This window comes from Ursus maritimus, unplaced genomic scaffold (assembly GCF_017311325.1).
Source record: "Ursus maritimus isolate PB19 unplaced genomic scaffold, ASM1731132v1 scaffold_8, whole genome shotgun sequence".
Classification (NCBI taxonomy): Eukaryota; Metazoa; Chordata; class Mammalia; order Carnivora; family Ursidae; genus Ursus; species Ursus maritimus.
Genome location: NW_024426996.1, coordinates 23,609,392 through 23,628,277, shown reverse-complemented (window position 1 = coordinate 23,628,277; position 18,886 = coordinate 23,609,392). Strand labels below are relative to the sequence as shown.

The 18,886-nt window shown below is 41.2% G+C and overlaps 1 protein-coding gene across 1 annotated transcript in view; it reads right to left on the bottom strand.

Annotated features, from left to right (window-relative positions):
* Positions 1 to 3,909: 3,909 nt before the first annotated feature.
* The window catches only part of SDAD1 (SDA1 domain containing 1), a 29,174-nt gene continuing 14,197 nt past the window's right edge, over positions 3,910 to 18,886 (bottom strand). The window contains 12 exon segments of the mRNA XM_008693229.2: positions 3,910 to 7,116; positions 11,294 to 11,455; positions 12,293 to 12,377; positions 12,487 to 12,677; positions 12,806 to 12,900; positions 14,580 to 14,706; positions 15,681 to 15,703; positions 15,706 to 15,738; positions 15,843 to 15,940; positions 16,104 to 16,180; positions 16,796 to 16,854; positions 17,924 to 17,981. Coding sequence (XP_008691451.2) covers positions 7,069 to 7,116; positions 11,294 to 11,455; positions 12,293 to 12,377; positions 12,487 to 12,677; positions 12,806 to 12,900; positions 14,580 to 14,706; positions 15,681 to 15,703; positions 15,706 to 15,738; positions 15,843 to 15,940; positions 16,104 to 16,180; positions 16,796 to 16,854; positions 17,924 to 17,981 — 1,056 coding nt within the window. The 3' untranslated portion in view covers positions 3,910 to 7,068.

Below are 18,886 nucleotides of genomic sequence, written 5' to 3'. Positions count from 1 at the left end.
ATTAAATTCATTGGAAGGATAGAATGTAATTGTAAAGATGAAAATTTAAAAAGACTTTAACAAAACAAAAAAAAAGGGGGAAGAAGAAAAAAAGAGAGAATGTGATCAGACAGGTGAATAGAACAGAGCCATACACTAGATTTTGGGTGTACTTTGGTCTGTTAGAAGAAATTGCATCCCAAAATTTTAAAAAAAGAAAAACTTGCATTTATGTGTGTGTATATATATATATATATATATACACACACACACACATAAATATAAGATTAAATACAATGAAGGGATAGAATATAACTGTAAAAATGAAAATTAAAAAAGAATTTAAAAAGGAATTGATAAATAAGAAATGGTTGAACAAGGAAAGAAGAAAAATTAAAAAAAATAATAATAAAATAAAATAAAGTTGAAGGACTAAAGAATCATGGAAAAAAGCCATGAAGTCTCTGGGCTGTATTCCCCTAGCGCTGGAGTTTTGCAGTCCTCACTGATCAGTAAACTTGGTCTTGGCCGGATGTTCTTGCTGATCTTCTGGGGGAGGGGCCTGTTGCGTTGATTCTCCAACTGTCTTTGTCCCAGGCGGAATTGCACAGCCCTTGCCAAGGGACCAGGCCAAGTAAGCGGCTCTGGAATGCTCTCTGTGGCTTTTGTTCCCTGAGGCTTTCTGGGCAGCTTTAGAGGATGAGAATGAAAATGAGGGCCTCCCAGTTTCCTGCCACAGAGCTGAAAGTTCAGTGCCCACTCCTCAGTGAGCCCTCAGAGAGAAGCAGTCAATCACTCCTGTCTCCCTGGTTTCTGGCCGCACTCTGTGCTCACCCAGCCTGTGACTGAGTGTTTCTATCCCTGTTGACTCCTCCCCAGGGGAGGGGGAGGGGGAAAGGGGGTCTCCCCGGTTCTGCAGCTGGTTGGGCCCTTGCCCAGAGAGCACACCTGACTGTGCCCCGGTTCACAGTTTATGGCAACCCCCAGCTGAGAGCCCACTCCTGGGCTCACTCTTTGCAGCCAGCTTCCCCGCTCCAATGCCTGGGAGCTCTGCTGCACTCAGGCACCCCAGTCTTCCCGAGACCGCACTGTCCCAGGTAGGGTTCTGTCCAGTTAGCCACCTGGGCGACGTCCTTCAACCAGGGCAGGCTCCTAAACTTCCGATTTCGTGCTCCGCTGCTCTATCGCTTGCTGGTAGCTGGTCGCGGTAGGCTCCCTCCCGCCGCAGTCTCTTTTCGCAAATACCGCCTCGGATTCACTTCTCCGCACCTCCTACCTTGCAGAAAGTGGTCACTTCTCTATTCGTAGAGTTGCAGTTATTCTTTCCTTCCATCTCCGGTTGAGTTTGCAGGTGTTCGGAATGATTTTTTAAGATTTTATTTTTTCGTTTGAGACGGAGCGATACAGAGAGAGCGAGCATAAGCAGGGGGAGAGGCAAAGGGAGAGACAGAAGCAAGCTCCCTGCTGAGCCAGGAGCCTGACGTGGGGCTTGATCCCAGGACGCTGGGATCCTGACCTGAGCCGAAGGCAGACACTTAACCCCCTGAGCCACCCAGGCGCCCCTCAGAATGATTTGATAGCTGTCTAGCTGATTTCCTGGGACCAGACAAAACTAAGGTTTCCTACTCCATCTTGGACTTTCCTCTCTCATTTTGTTCAGTTTAAAAGCAGTGTGGTAGTTTCAAAAAATTGCCATGTATCCCTCAACACTCCTCCCGTGCAATGGTGGAGCCTATTTCCCCTCCGAGACTGTGAGCTATCCTTAATGAGTTGCTTCTCATGAATAGAATACCGCTTTAGTGATGGTGTCTGACTTGCAAGGCAAGATCACAAAACACGTTGCAGCCTCCTTGCCCTCTGGGATTGCTCACGTAGCAGGACGCCAGCTGTCACACCCCGCAGACACTTACAAAGCCCTGTGAAAAGGTTCCTGCCTTGAGGAACTGAGACCTTTTACCAAGAGTCAGAGAGGAATGGCGTCTTCTTCCTAATAGCTATATGAATGAGCTACCTTGGAAGTGGATCCTCTAGCCCCATCTAAGGCACCCCCAAATTCCTGATCCACAGAAACCACGGAATAATGTTCATTGCTTTAGCCACTAAATTTTGATCAATTGTTCTGTAGCAGTAGATAACTAATGAAGAGTTAGGTGACGTGAATGTTACCACCGTAACACCTCAAATTGTAGGCATGGCTTTGGAACTGAGTGGTAGGTGGCAGCTGGAAGGTAGTGAAAGCCCGAAGTTCCTTGAATAGACTATTAGAGGTCTGATGGCCATTAAGGAGACTGCCAGTAGTAGCTTCAGGGGAAGTGAGGAACATGTTATTGGCCACTGGAGAAAGGTGGTTGTTACTTAGTGGCAGGACATTTAACAACACTGTCACCTACAATAATGTGGAAGGTAGAAAATGTAACTAAAGAACCGAATAACCTAGCTAGATTTCTAGTCAAAGTGTTGACATTGCCACCTACCTCCTTCTTGCTGATTATAGTAAAATGTGAGAGGAGAATAGCTTAGGACTGCTAAGAAGTCTAGCAAAATGGTGCAGCCACTTTGGAACACAGTTCGGCAGTTTCTTACAAAACTGAACAAACTCTTTTCATATGATCTAGCAACTGCTCTCCTTGGTATTAATCCAAAGGGGTGAAAACTTATGGCTATACCTGCACATGGATGTTTATAACAGCTTTATTCGTAATTGCCAAAACCTAGAAGCAACCAAGATGTCCTTGAGTAGGTGAACGGATAACCAACCATGCTATAGCCAGAGGATGGAGTTATTTAGCACTAAAAAGAAACTATCCAGACCAGGAAGAAACATGGCGTTAACATAAGTACATATTACTAAATGAAAGAAACCAGAATGAAAACGGTATATAGTATCATGACTCCAACTCTGTGACATTCTGCAAAAGGCAAAACTCTAGTAAAAACATCGGTGCTTGCCAGGGGTTGGGGGAAGAGGGGGATGAATAGGCAGAGCAGAGAGGATTTTAGGGGCAGTGAAACGACATTTTATGATACTATAATGGTGGATAAATACCATTATACATTTGTCTAAACTCACAGAATATATAAAACTAAGAGTGAACCCTAATGTAAACTACGACTTGTGATAATGATGTAGGTTCATTAACTGTAATGAATGTATCCCTCTGGTGCACTCAGTTTTGTTGTGAATCTAGAACTGCTCTAAAACAAAAGTCTGTTCAGGGGCACCTGGGTGGCTCAATTGGTTGAGCGGCAACTCTTGGTTTCAGCTCAGGTCATGATCCCAGGGTCCTGGGATCGAACCCTGCGTTGGGCTCTGTGCTCAGCGGGGAGTCTGCTTCAGGATTTGCTCTCCTTCTGCCCACCTCCCCAGCCCTGCTCTCTCTCTCTCTCTCAAATAAATAAATGAATCTTAAAAATTAAAAAAAAGTCTATTTTAAAAAAAAAGGATCCAGGACTGGTTTGGAAAATTCCCAGACCCAAGGTATATATGGGAACTTAGTTTGTCACAAAGATGGCAATGCCCATCTGTGGAGAGATGTGTCACATAAGTAACTGACAAAGAATTGGTATCCAGAATATATAAAGATCTCCTACTAATCAATAATTAAAAAAAAAAACCAAAAAGCTATAAAAAAAGAACCAAATGACAAAAATCTATGTGAAACCATATCAATCTCTCTAATAATCATGGAAATCCAAGTTAGGGACGCCTGGGTAGTGTAGTCGTTAGGTGTCTGCCTTCGGCTCAGGGCGTGATCCCGGCGTTCTGGGATCGAGTCCCACATCGGGCTCCTCTGCTGGGAGCCTGCTTCTTCCTCTCCCACTCCCCCTGCTTGTGTTCCCTCTCTCGCTGGCTGTCTCTCTCTGTTAAACAAATAAATAAATAATCTTAAAAAAAAAAAAAACCAGTATCATTTTATAAACAACACAGTATTTCCTCTTGGGCCTTTATTCATTTTCTTACATGTCTAGTTTGATGATGCAATAAATACTTTTGTATTTTGTTTTCATTTATAATAAGCATTTCCTATTGTAAACATTTTTATGGCTTCAAAATATTCCATAATGTGGATAAATCGTAACTTAACCATTTCCACACTGAAACTGGATTGACAAAACAATGAAAGCAGAATTTGCAGGACAAGATTACCATTTAAGAAGTGCCCTATACAAACATATGATGTTTAAACAGTACAGAATTAGCTGTGCTCTGTTTTTTTCTGCATTTTTAAATAAGTACTGACCAAAGACTGTACTAGGAGAGAATTTTATTTCCTTATAAAAGAGAAAAAGCTCCATGTCAGTGCCTTACTTCTCTATTCATTTTCAAGCTCTTTTAAAATCTCATAAACTACAATTAAAAAAACAATAATTTTTAGTTTTAATTTTTATACAATGAAAGGATGTCATTTGGTAGAACTGTATTATTCCTGGTAACACATTTTAAAACGTGTTTATCTAAAGAACAGAATATTCCAATTAACATTCTGATTCTGAGCTGCCATGTGACAATTTAAATAGATTACAAATTTTCAAAGAATAGAATATAAGGTAATGAAAACAAAATCGATACATAACTTTTAAGAAATTATACCACCTTTTAAACCATAACTTTTATGACTCAGGAATAGTTCCTACTGCTTCCAGTTCATCATAAGCATCCGTTTGTTAGCTAATAGCCATTTCACCCTCCTGCCAGCTGAACCTCCCTCTTTTTAGGATGCCCTCAGCCCTGTGCTGTGCCTTTTCTGATAGCTCCATAGCAGCCTTGTACTGTCATTTTGTAAGCCTACTTCCTTCATTGGATTGAAGGTTTCCATGTGACACAAACATTGTGTTTGCAACCCACACACTGAGCATTCAATATACATTTTTATATTTCAAACTAATTCCCCCCAGAATGGAGGAGGGGCAAAACAAATATTTGTAGCAACTCTAATTGTTGTTTCATTTCACAAAGATTAAACAAAATATAAAATAGAAACAGATACTAATCTTTGATGTGAAATTTACTGAATGCTTACCTTGTGGCAAATATCATGGTAAGTGCTTATTATAACAGTCTCAAAATTTGTAAAACAACCAATGAGGTAGATGGTATTATATTTAGAGAGAGAGAACTGGCAGGGAATAAATCCCGTATTCAGATACTTGCTAGGCACCTAACATCCTGGGCACCGATGAGCATTAGTGATCTAGCAGAGAACAGACTCTGCCTTTTGTGGAACTTGCTGAGATCACATACATGGTGTATCAGCATTCTAGATTTATACATCATTTTATTTATATTATGAGCTTGGAAATGGGAGTTCATCCCTGAAATGCATCCATCCTCAGGACTGACAAAAAACAGAGACTGAAAAGTTGAAGCTCAGACTCTGATGACGTCTTCAAGGTAAAAGGGACCCTAAAAGATCACTCTGCCTTTGCTGACAGCATCCAAACTTTGATCTTCAGGTTTACAGAACATATTCTCAAGAGAAGATTTATAAAGTAATAAAAGGAATCGGGTCAAATTAAGATACTATGCAATTAAGAAATAAGAGTTAAGACTTTCACCTTTTTAAACTAGATATTTTTCTATCTTGCATATAAACCTCAGTTAAGAGCAGGGTGAAGCCACAGTAGAAGTCTGAGCACAGAATGGACTTTGGCCCCCTGGCCTCTAAATGGGGTACAAAGGTCCAGGGAAAGGATGGATGACACTTCCAGGTACCATCACAAGTCATGCAGCAAAGCTGTGAACCCCAGCTGCTATGCCGTTTTGAATTTTATTTGCCTCTCTCAAGGAGACACCCAGTTCAAAAATGCAAACAAAAAAAAGAGAGAGAGAGAAAAAAAGTTTCAGGTCTGAAATGTCAAATTTGCATCGGACACTTCCTGTTAAGTTGCTGAAGTTGACTCTGAGAACTCCTCTCACCAGGCCAGTGCAACTTAATCATTAAACTTCCGATTTCACAAGTAATAGCCAGTAATCTGAGGCATCTTTGCGGAAGGTCCCAAAGTTTCAAATAAAACCAGAAGTGAACACAGAAAGTGAACAAGAGAAGCTTTAGAAGCTTCTATTTCTGGTGGGCAGAAAATTGCCTTTTATTCTGAAGTATCATAGAACACTTTTCTCATCTATCCCAATATGATCTAGGGAATCTGAGGCAAAGGCACCAAACTATTTCCAAATGCAATGACTTGCAAACAGACGCTGACCATGGCTCTGTGTCCCCTGAAATCTACTCAGACATGCCTAGGGAAGGGAGACCAATACAGCACTCAACACACACAACAGGACCTACCTGACATTAGGAACCTTTTATTGAGACAAAGCAAACAGTGGGCTAAAAATACTACGGCATGAAGGCAGGCTGAGGAAACCAATCTGATTTCTTTTTCCTCGATGGCAGCCTAAAAGACAAACTAAAGACACTCCAAGATTACTATTTATACTTAAGGCAATTTAAAAAGCGAGGTCTTAACCAAAAAGCCTGTACCTGGCATTCGAAAAAATACTTACATTTTTTGGATGGACTAAAGAGCTAAACTGACTACGAAAAATCTGTACAGCAGGGACCTGTTTTCAGCAGGTTAAGCCTATATACAAGTAAGAATCTCTTACTCTTGTAACATTGTCCTGTTTTAAGAGAAAATGTTTAACTCCCATGCCCTGCAGAGGCCTCTATGACCCCAGAGAAGCACAGACCTATCTCTAATAGAGAACTATTTACACCGCACTATAAATACACTTACGACACACATCGGCCCCTCCTATTTCCCAAACAGGCTGTGAATGCCTTCTGTGAGGGGTTATGGCCCATTCGTCTTTTATATCTACAGTGACAATTCGTAGGCACCCAACATTTTTTTCTTTTTCAAGGATGCTAAATAAGAATGATTTTACCACACCACTACTGGTTACATTTCAAACATGCCTACCATTACCCATCTCCAAAACAAAACACTAAATTGCTACCAGGTTTACTGTGTTTTTCACAATACAGTGCTTCAGGACTTTTTAATGTAAACAAACATTCTTGATTAATTTTCAAAATAATGATACAAATTTAGCATTCTTCTTGGAATGGAAAATTTCCTTGCAGGTTACTTCATTCTTTTTCTCTTTTTCAAAAGTGCATCTCGTAGTGCCAGCTGGAATGTAAAAAAAAAAAAAAACTTTAAACATGGGAACTCTCGGGTACCCCGTTATGCTAACTTGGTCATCTGGCAGTGTACCAGAATGGAATCACTAAATCAACAAATCATCCTGAGACAACTGTGTGGCTTAGGTGTGTGACAGATACTATTCCACGAATTCCCAAGCACCATTCTTTGATTCCTAGAAATTTCTTAAGATCTCTGGCTTTTGAATTTTAACCATATAGATACGTATTTTTATTTGTTTGCTTTGTTAAAGAATTTGGGGGGATAGAATTGCCTGAATCTATATCTAAATGTTCAAATTTTTTGGATTTTATGATTTTTTAAGTTATTGACTCCTTGCCTTTATTCATATCTGGGTCTTGGTATGTCTTTGTAGATAGGCAGAATAGCTAAGCATAGAAACTTAAGGTAGAAAAATTAACAAGTTCACTTCAACCTAATTTGTATGGCTGAGGAGGTTATTTCTTAGACTCATCTCTGTCTTATTTTCTCATCTGTAAAACATAAAATCACAGTACCTGCTCATATTGTTGTATACTGATTACGTTAGTTAAAAAATGGAAAGCTCTAGAATAGTTAAGGCACAGCGTAAGAACTATATGTTAGATAATGATGTTATAACCCAAGGTTACATAAATTTAATTCTGCTCATTAAACTTTGCAATAAAGCACAGACTACTCACTACTCTCACACATATCTCAGTTCCCTTCTCCCTTCAACTGCCACCATTTGAACATAAGGAACCTGTACATTCTCCTTCCTCTTCCTTTTCCTTTCTAAAGGCCTTACTGCAAGATCCTCCTCTCTCTGCCATAAGCTTTACCTTCCTTTTCTAGTCTCACCTTTTTACATTTTTTTTTTTAAGATTATTTATTTATTTAACAGAGAGAGAGAGAGAGAGAGAGGGTGCGCACAAGCAGGGGGAATGGCAGGCAGAGGAGAGGGAGAATCAGGCTCCCCAAGGAGCAGGGAGCCCAATGCCAAGCTCAATCCCAGCACCCTGGGATCATGACCTGAGCTGAAGGCAGATGCTTAACCGACTGAACCACCCAGGCGTCCCACCTTTTTACTAATTCTATGAGTATACTCTAAAAATGTACAATAAGACCTCATGTACACTTTCAAGCCATGTAAGACCCTTTTATTTAGGACAATCAAATATCACTGCGGGGTAGAAGGGGTATGAAATGTGACGCTCCTTTCCCAGAGGGTGCTTTGGGTGTGTGAGATAATAGAAAATATATACTGGTCTCTAGCCCTGGTTCCTGGCACAGAGCTCCTAAAACTGGTAATTTCCTAAGTGGTAAGGGCAACTCCTTTTAATATTTGTCTTTGACCCTGTTCCTAATACAGGGGTCCCAAACCTTTGTGAATTCCTGAGTGATAAGAGCATCTTGTGTACTAATGAGGCGACTACGTGGGCTCCTGGAGAGTGGCTGGTCCAAGACAGACCTTGGAATTTTCGGCACCCTCCACCCCCAACACACACACTTCTCCATAGAGGGGAAAGAGGCTGGAAATGGAATTAATAATTGATCATGCCTATGTGATGAAGCCTTCAAAAAATCCCTTTAGTGTGAGGTTCTGAGAGCTTCCAGGTTAGCGAACACATCCGCACCAGGAAGGTGATTATCCTACTTCTGTCCACAGGGACAGAAGCTTCTGTATTCAGGACTCTCCCAGACCTTGCCCTATGTATCTCTCATCTGGCTGTTCATCTGTATCCTTTATCACATCCTTTAATAAACTGGTAAACTTAAGCAACTGTTGCCCTGAGTCCCATAAGCAGCTGTAGCAAATTAATCAAACCCAAGGACAGAGTCACTGGTCAGAAACATAGGTTATCACCTGGGCTTGCGACTGGTTTCTGAAGTGTGTGTGTGTGTTTCGGGGGAGGGGTCTCATAGGACTGAGCCCTTACTTAACCTGTGGGGTCTGACACTACCTCCAGGAAAACAATGTCAGAATTGAATTAAACTGCAGGACACCTAGCCAGTATTACAGAAAATTGCTTGTGTAGGGACAACACCTCCACACATTTGGTGACCATAAATGTCAGAGGTGAAGTGTAATGTGTGAGTAGCAAAAGAAACACACAAAAGGTAGACTGAAATGGGCTTTTCTATTTTAGGCTCACAGGTCAGTTTGGGGGATGCTCTGAAGCTGCCCTGCCCAATCCAGTAGCCACTAGCTACATGTGACTTTTGGACATTCAAAAAATGGCTAGTCTAAACTGAGATATGCCACAGGTGTAATTAGTTCAAAAACAAGAAGGTACAGTATCTCATTAATAACTTTTATATTGATTACATATTGAAATGATACTATTTTAGATATACTGGGTTGAATAAGATATATTACTAAAATTAATTTCACCTCTTACTTTTTCCTTTTTTATTTTAAAATTATTTATGTGGTTTGTATTGAATTTCTATGGGGAGTGCTGGTCTAGAGTGAAGAGGAGAATAAGAGAAAATTAGGAACCTAGAGTCAAGTTTTATAATGGAGAGACCTTGAAGAAAATACAGGTCAAGGATATATAAACAGAAATTCTGATTAATTTCAGGTTCCAAATGGCAAGGAAACTGGAGAACAAGGGAAAGACATTCTTGAACCAACAAGTGCCTATGTCCAATGAACTCGTACTTTTAAATAAAAAATTCTTTCGTCTCATGACTCAAGAGGTGCCGGCCAGGAACAAAGCAAGGTTTCCAAATCATGCCAAAAAAAAATCTCACTAAAACCAACAGAGGAAGTAGGCAGTGGGGGAACACCCTCGGTCACAAAATGTAGCAAGGTCATAAAAACTTCATAATGAAGGAACAAACCATGGTGCAACTCAGTGGTTACTATTCCTCAACCTGCAATCTTATAAAGGTCTGCTGAAGAAGAAGCTAATAGATTGAATCAATTCAACTATGAATTCAAATTGAATTGGCAAAATTCAGATATTTATTTATTAAGATTTATTTACTTAGAGAGAGCGTGAGAGCAGGAGGAAGAGGCAGAGGGAAGAGACAGAATCCCAAGTAGACTCCCTCCTGAACGCATGGAGCTCATCTCACAACCTTGAGATTATGACCTCAGCTGAAATCCAGAGTCAGATGCCTAACTGACCGAGCCACCCAGGACCCCAAAATTCAGATATTTAAAATCCGAAATGGCACCTTTCTTTTCACCTCAATTTTAACAACCTCTATTCAAAATGCTATCACTTTATTATTTACATAATGTTATTGGACATAGTTTAGAACCAGAAAAATGAAATGAGCAGATAGGCAGATTTTATTTTTTTATTTTTTAAAGATTTTATTTATTTACTTGACAGAGAGAGAGAGTGCACAAGCAAGGGGAGCAGCAGAGGGAGAGGGACAAGCAGACTCCCACTGAGCAGGGAGCCTGACACGGGGCTTGATCCTAGAACCCCGGGATCATGACCTGGGCCGAAGGCAGACACTTAACTGACTGAGCCACCCAGGCGCCACAGGTAGATTTTAAATTGCACCTTATTTCAGTTAATACTGCCTTGGTGCCCCCACAGATGGAACACTGCCCTGGAAAGCTGGCCATTAACATTCCAGCCTGGCAGGCTCATCCCTGGCTAGCAATTGAGGAACACTGGTTTACTCTTGACTTTATTTCCTGGCAGTCCTTCAGAATACTTTTAGAAATACTCTGGTATACTCCCCATAAAGAAAGATATGAAAATATGAGTTTTACTATAATAAATTACTAAAATAAGCCAACTGAGCAGCATAGGACTAAACAGCTAAGACTATAAATGGATAAAATGAAATCCCCAAAACCTACAAACATAAAAGCTTTGCAAAAGGACACATAAGGAAGGATCATGGTATTGTATTTCACAAATGTAATGTCGAGAATTTTAGCATAGGGATGACCTTACAGACCATGTAGCTTACACTCCTTTCGTTACAGAGGAAGAAAACAGACTCCGCTTTGGTCACACAGGTGAATCTCAACCAAGTCAGGTGTAGGATTACATGTCCTGACCACTTTCCACCTCTCCATGCTCCCCAATAACGCTCCCTGTTAATCCTAAGACACATATAACACAAGGTCCTAAAGGCACAACTGTCTCAAGAGTAAAGAAGTCTTAAAATGACAACAGTATTCTAACCAATCAAGCTTCATTGAACTCACCTGCTTTTCTCGGAAGGAACGCTTGTTTTTTGACCGGACATTATGGCTGTATCGCATCATCATAAAGTTCTTCTGTTTTTTCTTCTCTTTATTTGTGGAACTGGAAAATGGGTTCATTTTGGTTTTCTTCCTCACAAATTCTTTTCTGTCTGTCTTTCCAGCCTATTAGCACACACACAGAAACACTTCAAGAGTTACCTAATCCACGTATGTGGCTCCTCTACGCCAGGCACTCTACTGGATGCCAAGCATAAAAAGATGGATGGGATTCAGTCCTTGCTCCCAAGTAACTCACTTTAGGGGAGAATGATCATGATATACTGTAATGGGGCAAGGGAAACTCAGTGGAAAAAAGGGTATAATTCAGCCAGTCCAATCAGAGGAGCTTCCTAGAAAGGGAGACCGATGAGCTCTTTTTGGCAGGATGAAGGCATTCATGCTGGGAGAAAGGAGGTGAAGGGTAGAGCGTTTTCAGGAAGTACAATGGAATATGAGAAGGTGGAGAAGAAAGAACATGGATTTTTAAACTTATCTACATAGGTTTCAGTATAAATGGAATGCACAGGGTGATGTGAAACCAGTATGGGATGATGCCTAAAACAAATAAAGGTAGAGAAAATAAAGCTGAAAAGGTGGGCGGTTGGAAAGGCTGGGATGCGCAATCACACGGCCCTGCCAGAGGCTCTCCTTTAACGACTGTAAACGCTCCCCTGCTTCCCTAACAGCTCGGATAAACGCACTGCGCCTCCCGGGTACCAGGCAGGTGCAGTGCCTTTCTGTGTTCTACATCTTGTTCCGGATGATGGCTACATGGCTATCTAGTTGCTAAAACTCATCGAACAGAACACCTAATATCTGTGCACTTTATTCTATGGCAATTGTACCTTTATTTAAAACATCAAAATAAAATACTGCCATTCTGTGGCTATTCATTTTATTTCACTTTTCACCTTATTTGCTTGTTGTCTGAAGAACCAGGGAATGACATGCTTCACTTACCATTACTGTTGCCAGTCTCGTCTCCTTGTCAGACTTTGGCTTCTTATGAAGGCGTTCGATGTCCCGAAGAGAGAGTAACTCACCCCTGGGGTGAAGAACAAATACAATATGAAAGCAGGGTGGAGGTCCTTTGCCTAATACTTTCATCACCACATGAGCTGACTGAAGACGCCCTGTGGATGTGTGGTTTTTACCTGGGCTCCTCATCACTATCGATTTCAATGTATTTCCTCTTTTGGGCTTTCCCCGGGGCAGCGTCGAGTTCTTTCCTCATTTGGGCCATGCGGATTTTCTGGAAGTCTTCCTGGGTTAAAACTCGGCTGGTGCTAATGGCTGCGGCTTTGGCTTTCCGCTCCTCCACGGGCATGCTGTTGAGCTTCTTGGTCTTGAAAGCACACAAGAGAGGTTGCAAGAGCTCAAGTGAGAGCTTAGTCCCCCAACAAAGCCCCGCATGAATGAGGCCTTAATGGACATCAGAGTTATGCACCTGTACTGGGAAGTTTCAGGACTTACTATTTCTTGCTGTTCTTCATCAGAAGAGTGGTGCACATCAACCCACTCACCATCGGCTTCTGCCTCCTCACTGAGGCTGGTACCTTCCCACCCATCTGTGTGAAAAACAAGACACCGGTAGTATCACCGCTTTATGTTGTGTACTCACGCTAAGTTGAAATTAAGCAAGCAAAAAGAAGGTAAAAGTCAATGGAGCTCTACTGACCAATATTTAGTGTTAAATAAAACACATCAATTTAACTAATTTATAGAATGGGAAATAAGCACTGACCATGTATCTACCATGAGCCAAAACCTTATCATCACTTTCTTTAACTTTCACGACTCAACAGAAGAGGAAGAGACCCTTCAAGTTAAGATACCTACCCCAAGCCACACTGCTAAGAAATGTGGCCTATGATGAAATCGTAAAAATCATGTCTGAATCTAGAGCCCATGTTCTTTCCACCATACCATGTCCATCAAAACAGCACCTGGACATTATCTTAGCCACACAGCGAGGGGCTGACAATGTGTCTAAGCATATTTATACATGTTTTTAGAAACTAGTTAGAAACAGTCATTCAGAGAACTTAAGTTGAAGATTCTGGATGTGAAAGAACCTTGTAGACACCTCAGTGAAGAGGCATTAGTTCTTAATGGAGCCACCACAATAGGCTCTCGAAATCACAGACATGTGCAATTTTTCAGTTGTTCCCCATAAGAAAGTGTTTCAGCTTTTTGGTATGGCGTATACACAACCAGTTCTGCTGAGGCCTCAACTCTATCTCTAGTCTGGTATCTTGCTATATTCCACCCTGTACCCTACATTATAATAGTTTCTTAAATCCTGCAGGGCTTTGCTCATAGTTTGCCTGGAAAATCTCCACTATTCTACCATTCCTCACTTATTATTCAAGATACAGCTCATGGGTCAGCATCTCTTTGAGGTTTTTTTTTTGTTTTTTTTTTTTTTTAAGATTTATTTGTTTGAGAGAGAGAGAGAAAGAGAGAGAGAGAAAGCATGTGAGTATTCAAGCAGGTGGAGAGGCAGGGGGAGACAAGGAGACTCCCCGCTAATTGGGGAGCCTGACACAGGGCTCGATCCTAGACCAAGAGTCAGACGCTTAACTCACTAAGACACCCAGGCGCCCCTCTTTGAGGCCTTTTTTGAACCTCTGAGGTACACCTGACTTCTCTCCTGCCCTTAGGCCCCATTTCAATCATAAATCCTGGTAACACTTTATTGCTGAGCTATTTATGAAAGGTCTTCGAGGACAGGAACCATACCATTCATCTTTATATTGACAGTGGCTAGCTCACAGGTAATGCTTTAAAAAGTTTTGATATAATGAATGAATTAATATGAAGAGATAGGACTCTAGCAATCACGGTAATAAAGGTTAACGCTGGAAATCAGAATAGAGTTTTCTCAAGCATTCTTCAATAACGTTCAACAAGTGTTCTTCAACAAGGAGCATCTTGGAGATTGCTCAGACTAATCCTGTCTTTTTTTCTAGGCAACCAACAAAAAACTATTATCTTTCCCAAGTGCCCAGCACGCTCTCGATGAGGGGCAGCTGCCCTGAGGGCCCGACAAGACATCTACGCTGCAATGCAAGTTCCCTAAGTGCAGGAAGAATGCCCACTTTGATCCCCAACGCCTGTTAACAGTGCTTGGCACATAGTCCTTGCTCAATAAATATCCAATGAATGTTCAATCAGCATAAAGATTTCAAGGTCAATACAATATAGGAGTGATTTTATCTTGAATAATGGTGAAATGAAAATGAACCTTCATCGTTTTCAGCATCCTCTTCTTTTTCAACTTCTAGAACTTCTGCTCCCGGAATGTAATCTTTAGCATCTAATTCTCCATATTCTTGCACTCTTGCTTCTATGGAGGCCTCTGTAGGCTTACCCTAAAGGAAAGAACATTGTTTTGTTTTAAAGATTTGAGAGAGAGCGCGTGTGCGCTCGTGCAAGTGGGGGAAGGGGCAGAGGGAGAGAATCTCAGACTCCGCGCTGAGCATGAAGCCCCGCACGGGGCTCACTCTCATGACCCTGAGATCACGACCTGAGCAAAAATCAAGAGCTTGATGCTTCACCAACTGAGCCACCTGGGCGCGTCCCCCACCCTCCAACATTGTTTTTAGTAAGGTTCTTAGACTGCATTATTCATGAAAAGGATGAGGTCTTGGGGCATCTGGGTAGTTCAGTCGGTTAAGCATCCCACTCTTGATCTGGGCTCACTATTGATCTTAGGGTTGTGAGTTCAGGCCTCAAAAAAACAAAGAAAAAAAAAGGAAAGAAAAGAAAACAAAGGCTTCTCTAAGATTATGAATGTAGAAGGGAGAATCATGAACAGTGGAATAAATCAAACGACAAAAACAGTCCACTTATGCCTTGGGTCAAAGTAATTCCCTCAGCCAGAACACTGCCTACTATTTTCTTGCTCTCTTCTGATCTGGACCAGGAAACTGACAATAGAGAACAACTGCTCCAATTCTCACGTCTTGAGATCACCACCTCTCTCTATTACATACACACATTTCTCTTCCTTCCCAATTCCAAAAAGGTGCTACCTGGCTGGGCAACAGCCCGTTCAACACTGGCATCAGTGACTGAATGACCTCTGGAATTCCAATCTGTGAACGATGTCAAAAGCTTTCAAGATGAAACAGCCTGACAGGTCTGTAAGACTCGTCAGCATCAAAGAGCACGTGCCAACTACAAAATAGGTAAGGCAATGGTATTCGAGCCAATTGTATTCCAAGAATAAAATTGCCAATACTCACAGCGGAAGCTTCACAAACACTAAAACTCATACTGTAGGGAAGTGTTCTCACCTTCTGAGACTGTAACCTTTGGATCAACATATGCATGTGTCACCTACCCGGAATTTCTTCTGCAGCATCAGAGCTGAATCAAAGTTCTAGCAGACATCATCACATCTGCAAAATAACACCTTTAATCAGAAACTCCAGAGCCAAGAGTCTGTTGAGAAAACAGAATCATTTGATATTCTTTGATCTGCAGAGAATACACTGCATCTTACTCTTATCTCTGTGTGTTTTATACTGAGCCAGGTCTTGGAGAAGTTCTTCAGTCATGGCCAGAGGACATCGAGCTGTTATCTCTTTTATAGCATTGATTCTAGAAAAGGAAAATGAATTTAAAAAGCCGAAATGGCAATCCCAGATGGTTCAATCTAAAAAGGTTTCCTAAAAAGACTAAAGCAAAAGGTATATAAATTGGGCTTTATAAGACTTAAAAACATTAAGAACATATCCACTGCCTCCAGGTACGTTCTACATACCCTACAGTCATGACCTCCCCAGAGTTCTTGTCGGTGACAAAATTGTTGGCCACAGTCATGAGCACTGACTGAATGATCTGAATTGGGAATAAAAGAAAAGAGATGAGTGCTGATAAAATGTCTCTACCTGCTCAAACGCGTGAGGATGAAGGGACACTTAGCCTATTCAGAGTAGAACAGTCTTCCATCCTCAGTTTGGGACTTGGAAGAAATCAAGACTGAGGAAGACAGATAAAAATACTTTGGGTTTCAGTCTTCTAAGCTATCCTTAGATTAAATTTGCTCTCTTTTAATATTATTTTTCAATATGGATTTAAAAATTGCTTTGACTCAGGAAAATCCAATGATTTTATTTTATTCTATTTTATTTATTTTTAAATAGGCACTACTTAAAAATTCTTTTTTTTTTAATTTACTGATATTCTTAACTTCTTTGACAAAAGATTTAGCAATTAAAGTCAGAATTCTCAACAACTTATCTAAAATGAACTTTACTTCTCTATACTAAATTCCCTCCCCCCCCCACCCCCCCAGTTTCTATGACTAAACTTGTGTCTCCTTAAGAGTTAGTGTCTCTTCTCATTTTGAAGAAAAGGGGGGCAGGGGGCAGTCATTCCTGTGGGAAATGCTACCATGATATACTTAATAGTGGCACTGCTATGCAGACAGAAGTAAGGTTTAAGAGTTCTCACCTCTGGGGGTACTAAGTGATGAGATGCTTGGGCAGCAAACAGAAGGATCTTTGTTACTTCTGAAAATGCAAGAGATCAGAAAAATCACAGTCAGTTTCCTGCTCTGTCTCTCAGGACTACAGCAAACATGGCAAGCACGTTCCCGCCTTCAATGCTACTGCTTTCTCCACCTGAACGCCCAACCCCCAGATCCCTGCATGGCTCACTCCCTCCCTTCCCTCAGGTCCCTGCTCAACTGCTGCCTTTTCAAAATGTCTTTCCTGACACAAGCTAAACCAGAACCTACCCCAGCACTCTGTATTGTCTTTATTCTTCCTTTTTCCTCAAAATACTTCTCTTCATCTGGACATTGAATACATACGCTCTCTGGATCTCCCTCCAGAATGTAAGCTCTATGAAGGTGAGGACATTCTTTATGTTCTCTGTGGAATTCTTAGCGTCTAACTCAGTGTCCAGCCTAGAAATCACTAAGTAAGTGAATAACTATAAACAGAAATATATACACATGCTCTCCCTCCAAAGGGGCAACATATATTAGGAAGAAGTGAGGTGAATCCTAATTTGCCATTTATTTGCTGGGTGACCCTGGTCTTTTTATTTCTACACCTCGCAGGACTGAAGAGGATCTGATAAGATGATGTATGTCAAGCACTTAGCACAGAGCTTCACTCATGTAAGATGTTCAACAAATGCTGGCTTCCTTCCTATCTTGGTTCAAGTTCAAAGGCAAAAGCAACCATCTCTTCTTTCCCGCCCTTATGTCGTTTTTAACTGAGAATACACATGAGGGCAATGACAACCGTAAGATAAAATTCTGATATCTATTACAGTTACAGTAGGTCAGACTTCTTTTTTAGAACTTTCTACCTGTTTACAGTATCACAAAAACCCTTGCTTTGAGAATCCAGTCTTTTGTCTTCCAAAAATACCTGTTTCTTAAAGTTGATAAGCAAAACAATTAACGGATGGCAGACTGGGGAGAAAGAAAACATAAGGGTTTCTCTCCCCTTCTCTGAAACAGAACACACTTGACTCCTAACTGGTGCCTTTAATAACTCCAGAACAAAAGGCATGGATGGTTACTCTAACCCAAGGTCACTGAATGAACATGGCGAGTAGGAGGCTTACCTCTTTGGTGGGGCTGCAGAAACCTCTGCACAAAGGGATAGAAGTTGAAGAGAAAAAGCTGTGGAAGGAAGAATGCACAGACTGTAATATTTAGGAAACTGAAGCTGGAGAGTTTTATTTCTCCCAATGCAATTTTATCACCAAGCTCGGCTACCTAGGGATCATTTTTTACTTTTGTTTTTTCTCAACAACATTCAAGATTCAATGTGCTGTATTACCCAAGGAAAGGGAGCCTATGCTGCTGCCATCCTCATTATGTGAAGGAAGAAGGAAGTATGTGCAGAATAAACCAGGCGGAAAGAGGCAACCAAAATGTAACATTCTTCTACTTTTAAAATCGGTGTGGCTGCAGAACTAACTGTTTTAAGACTTCAAAGATAAAGAGGATGCTAGGAAGGAATAGCGATGATAGTAAGGCTCCAAAGCAAGGGGTAAAATAGTAACTCAAACCTGAATAGCACCTGTGTAATTTAATCACGCAAACCCCCACAGTTCTCATTTTATTACTGGATACCACTCCAATCACTGGAGGAAGCTCTATATTTAGCTCGATATTACTCTGAGCTCTATGTTTTAGAGAGAAAACAGTAGCATTCTGGAGTCTATCTAAATAAAGGTGACAGGGTCTAGTTATTAAAGCAACTGTATTTTTTTTTTAAGATTTTATTATAGTTTTTAACAGAGAGAGTATGAGCAGGGGGAACAGCAGGCAGAGGGAGAGGGAGAAGCAGGCTCCCGCTAAGCAGGGAGCCCGATGTGGGGCTCGATCCCAGGACCGTGGGATCATGACCTCAGCTGAAGGCAGACTCTTAACCAACTGAACCACCCAGGCGCCCCAAAGCAACTGTTTTTTTTTTTTTTAGGATTTTATTTATTTATTCGACAGAGATAGAGACAGCCAGCGAGAAAGGGAACACAAGCAGGGGGAGTGGGAGAGGAAGAAGCAGGCTCACAGCAGAAGAG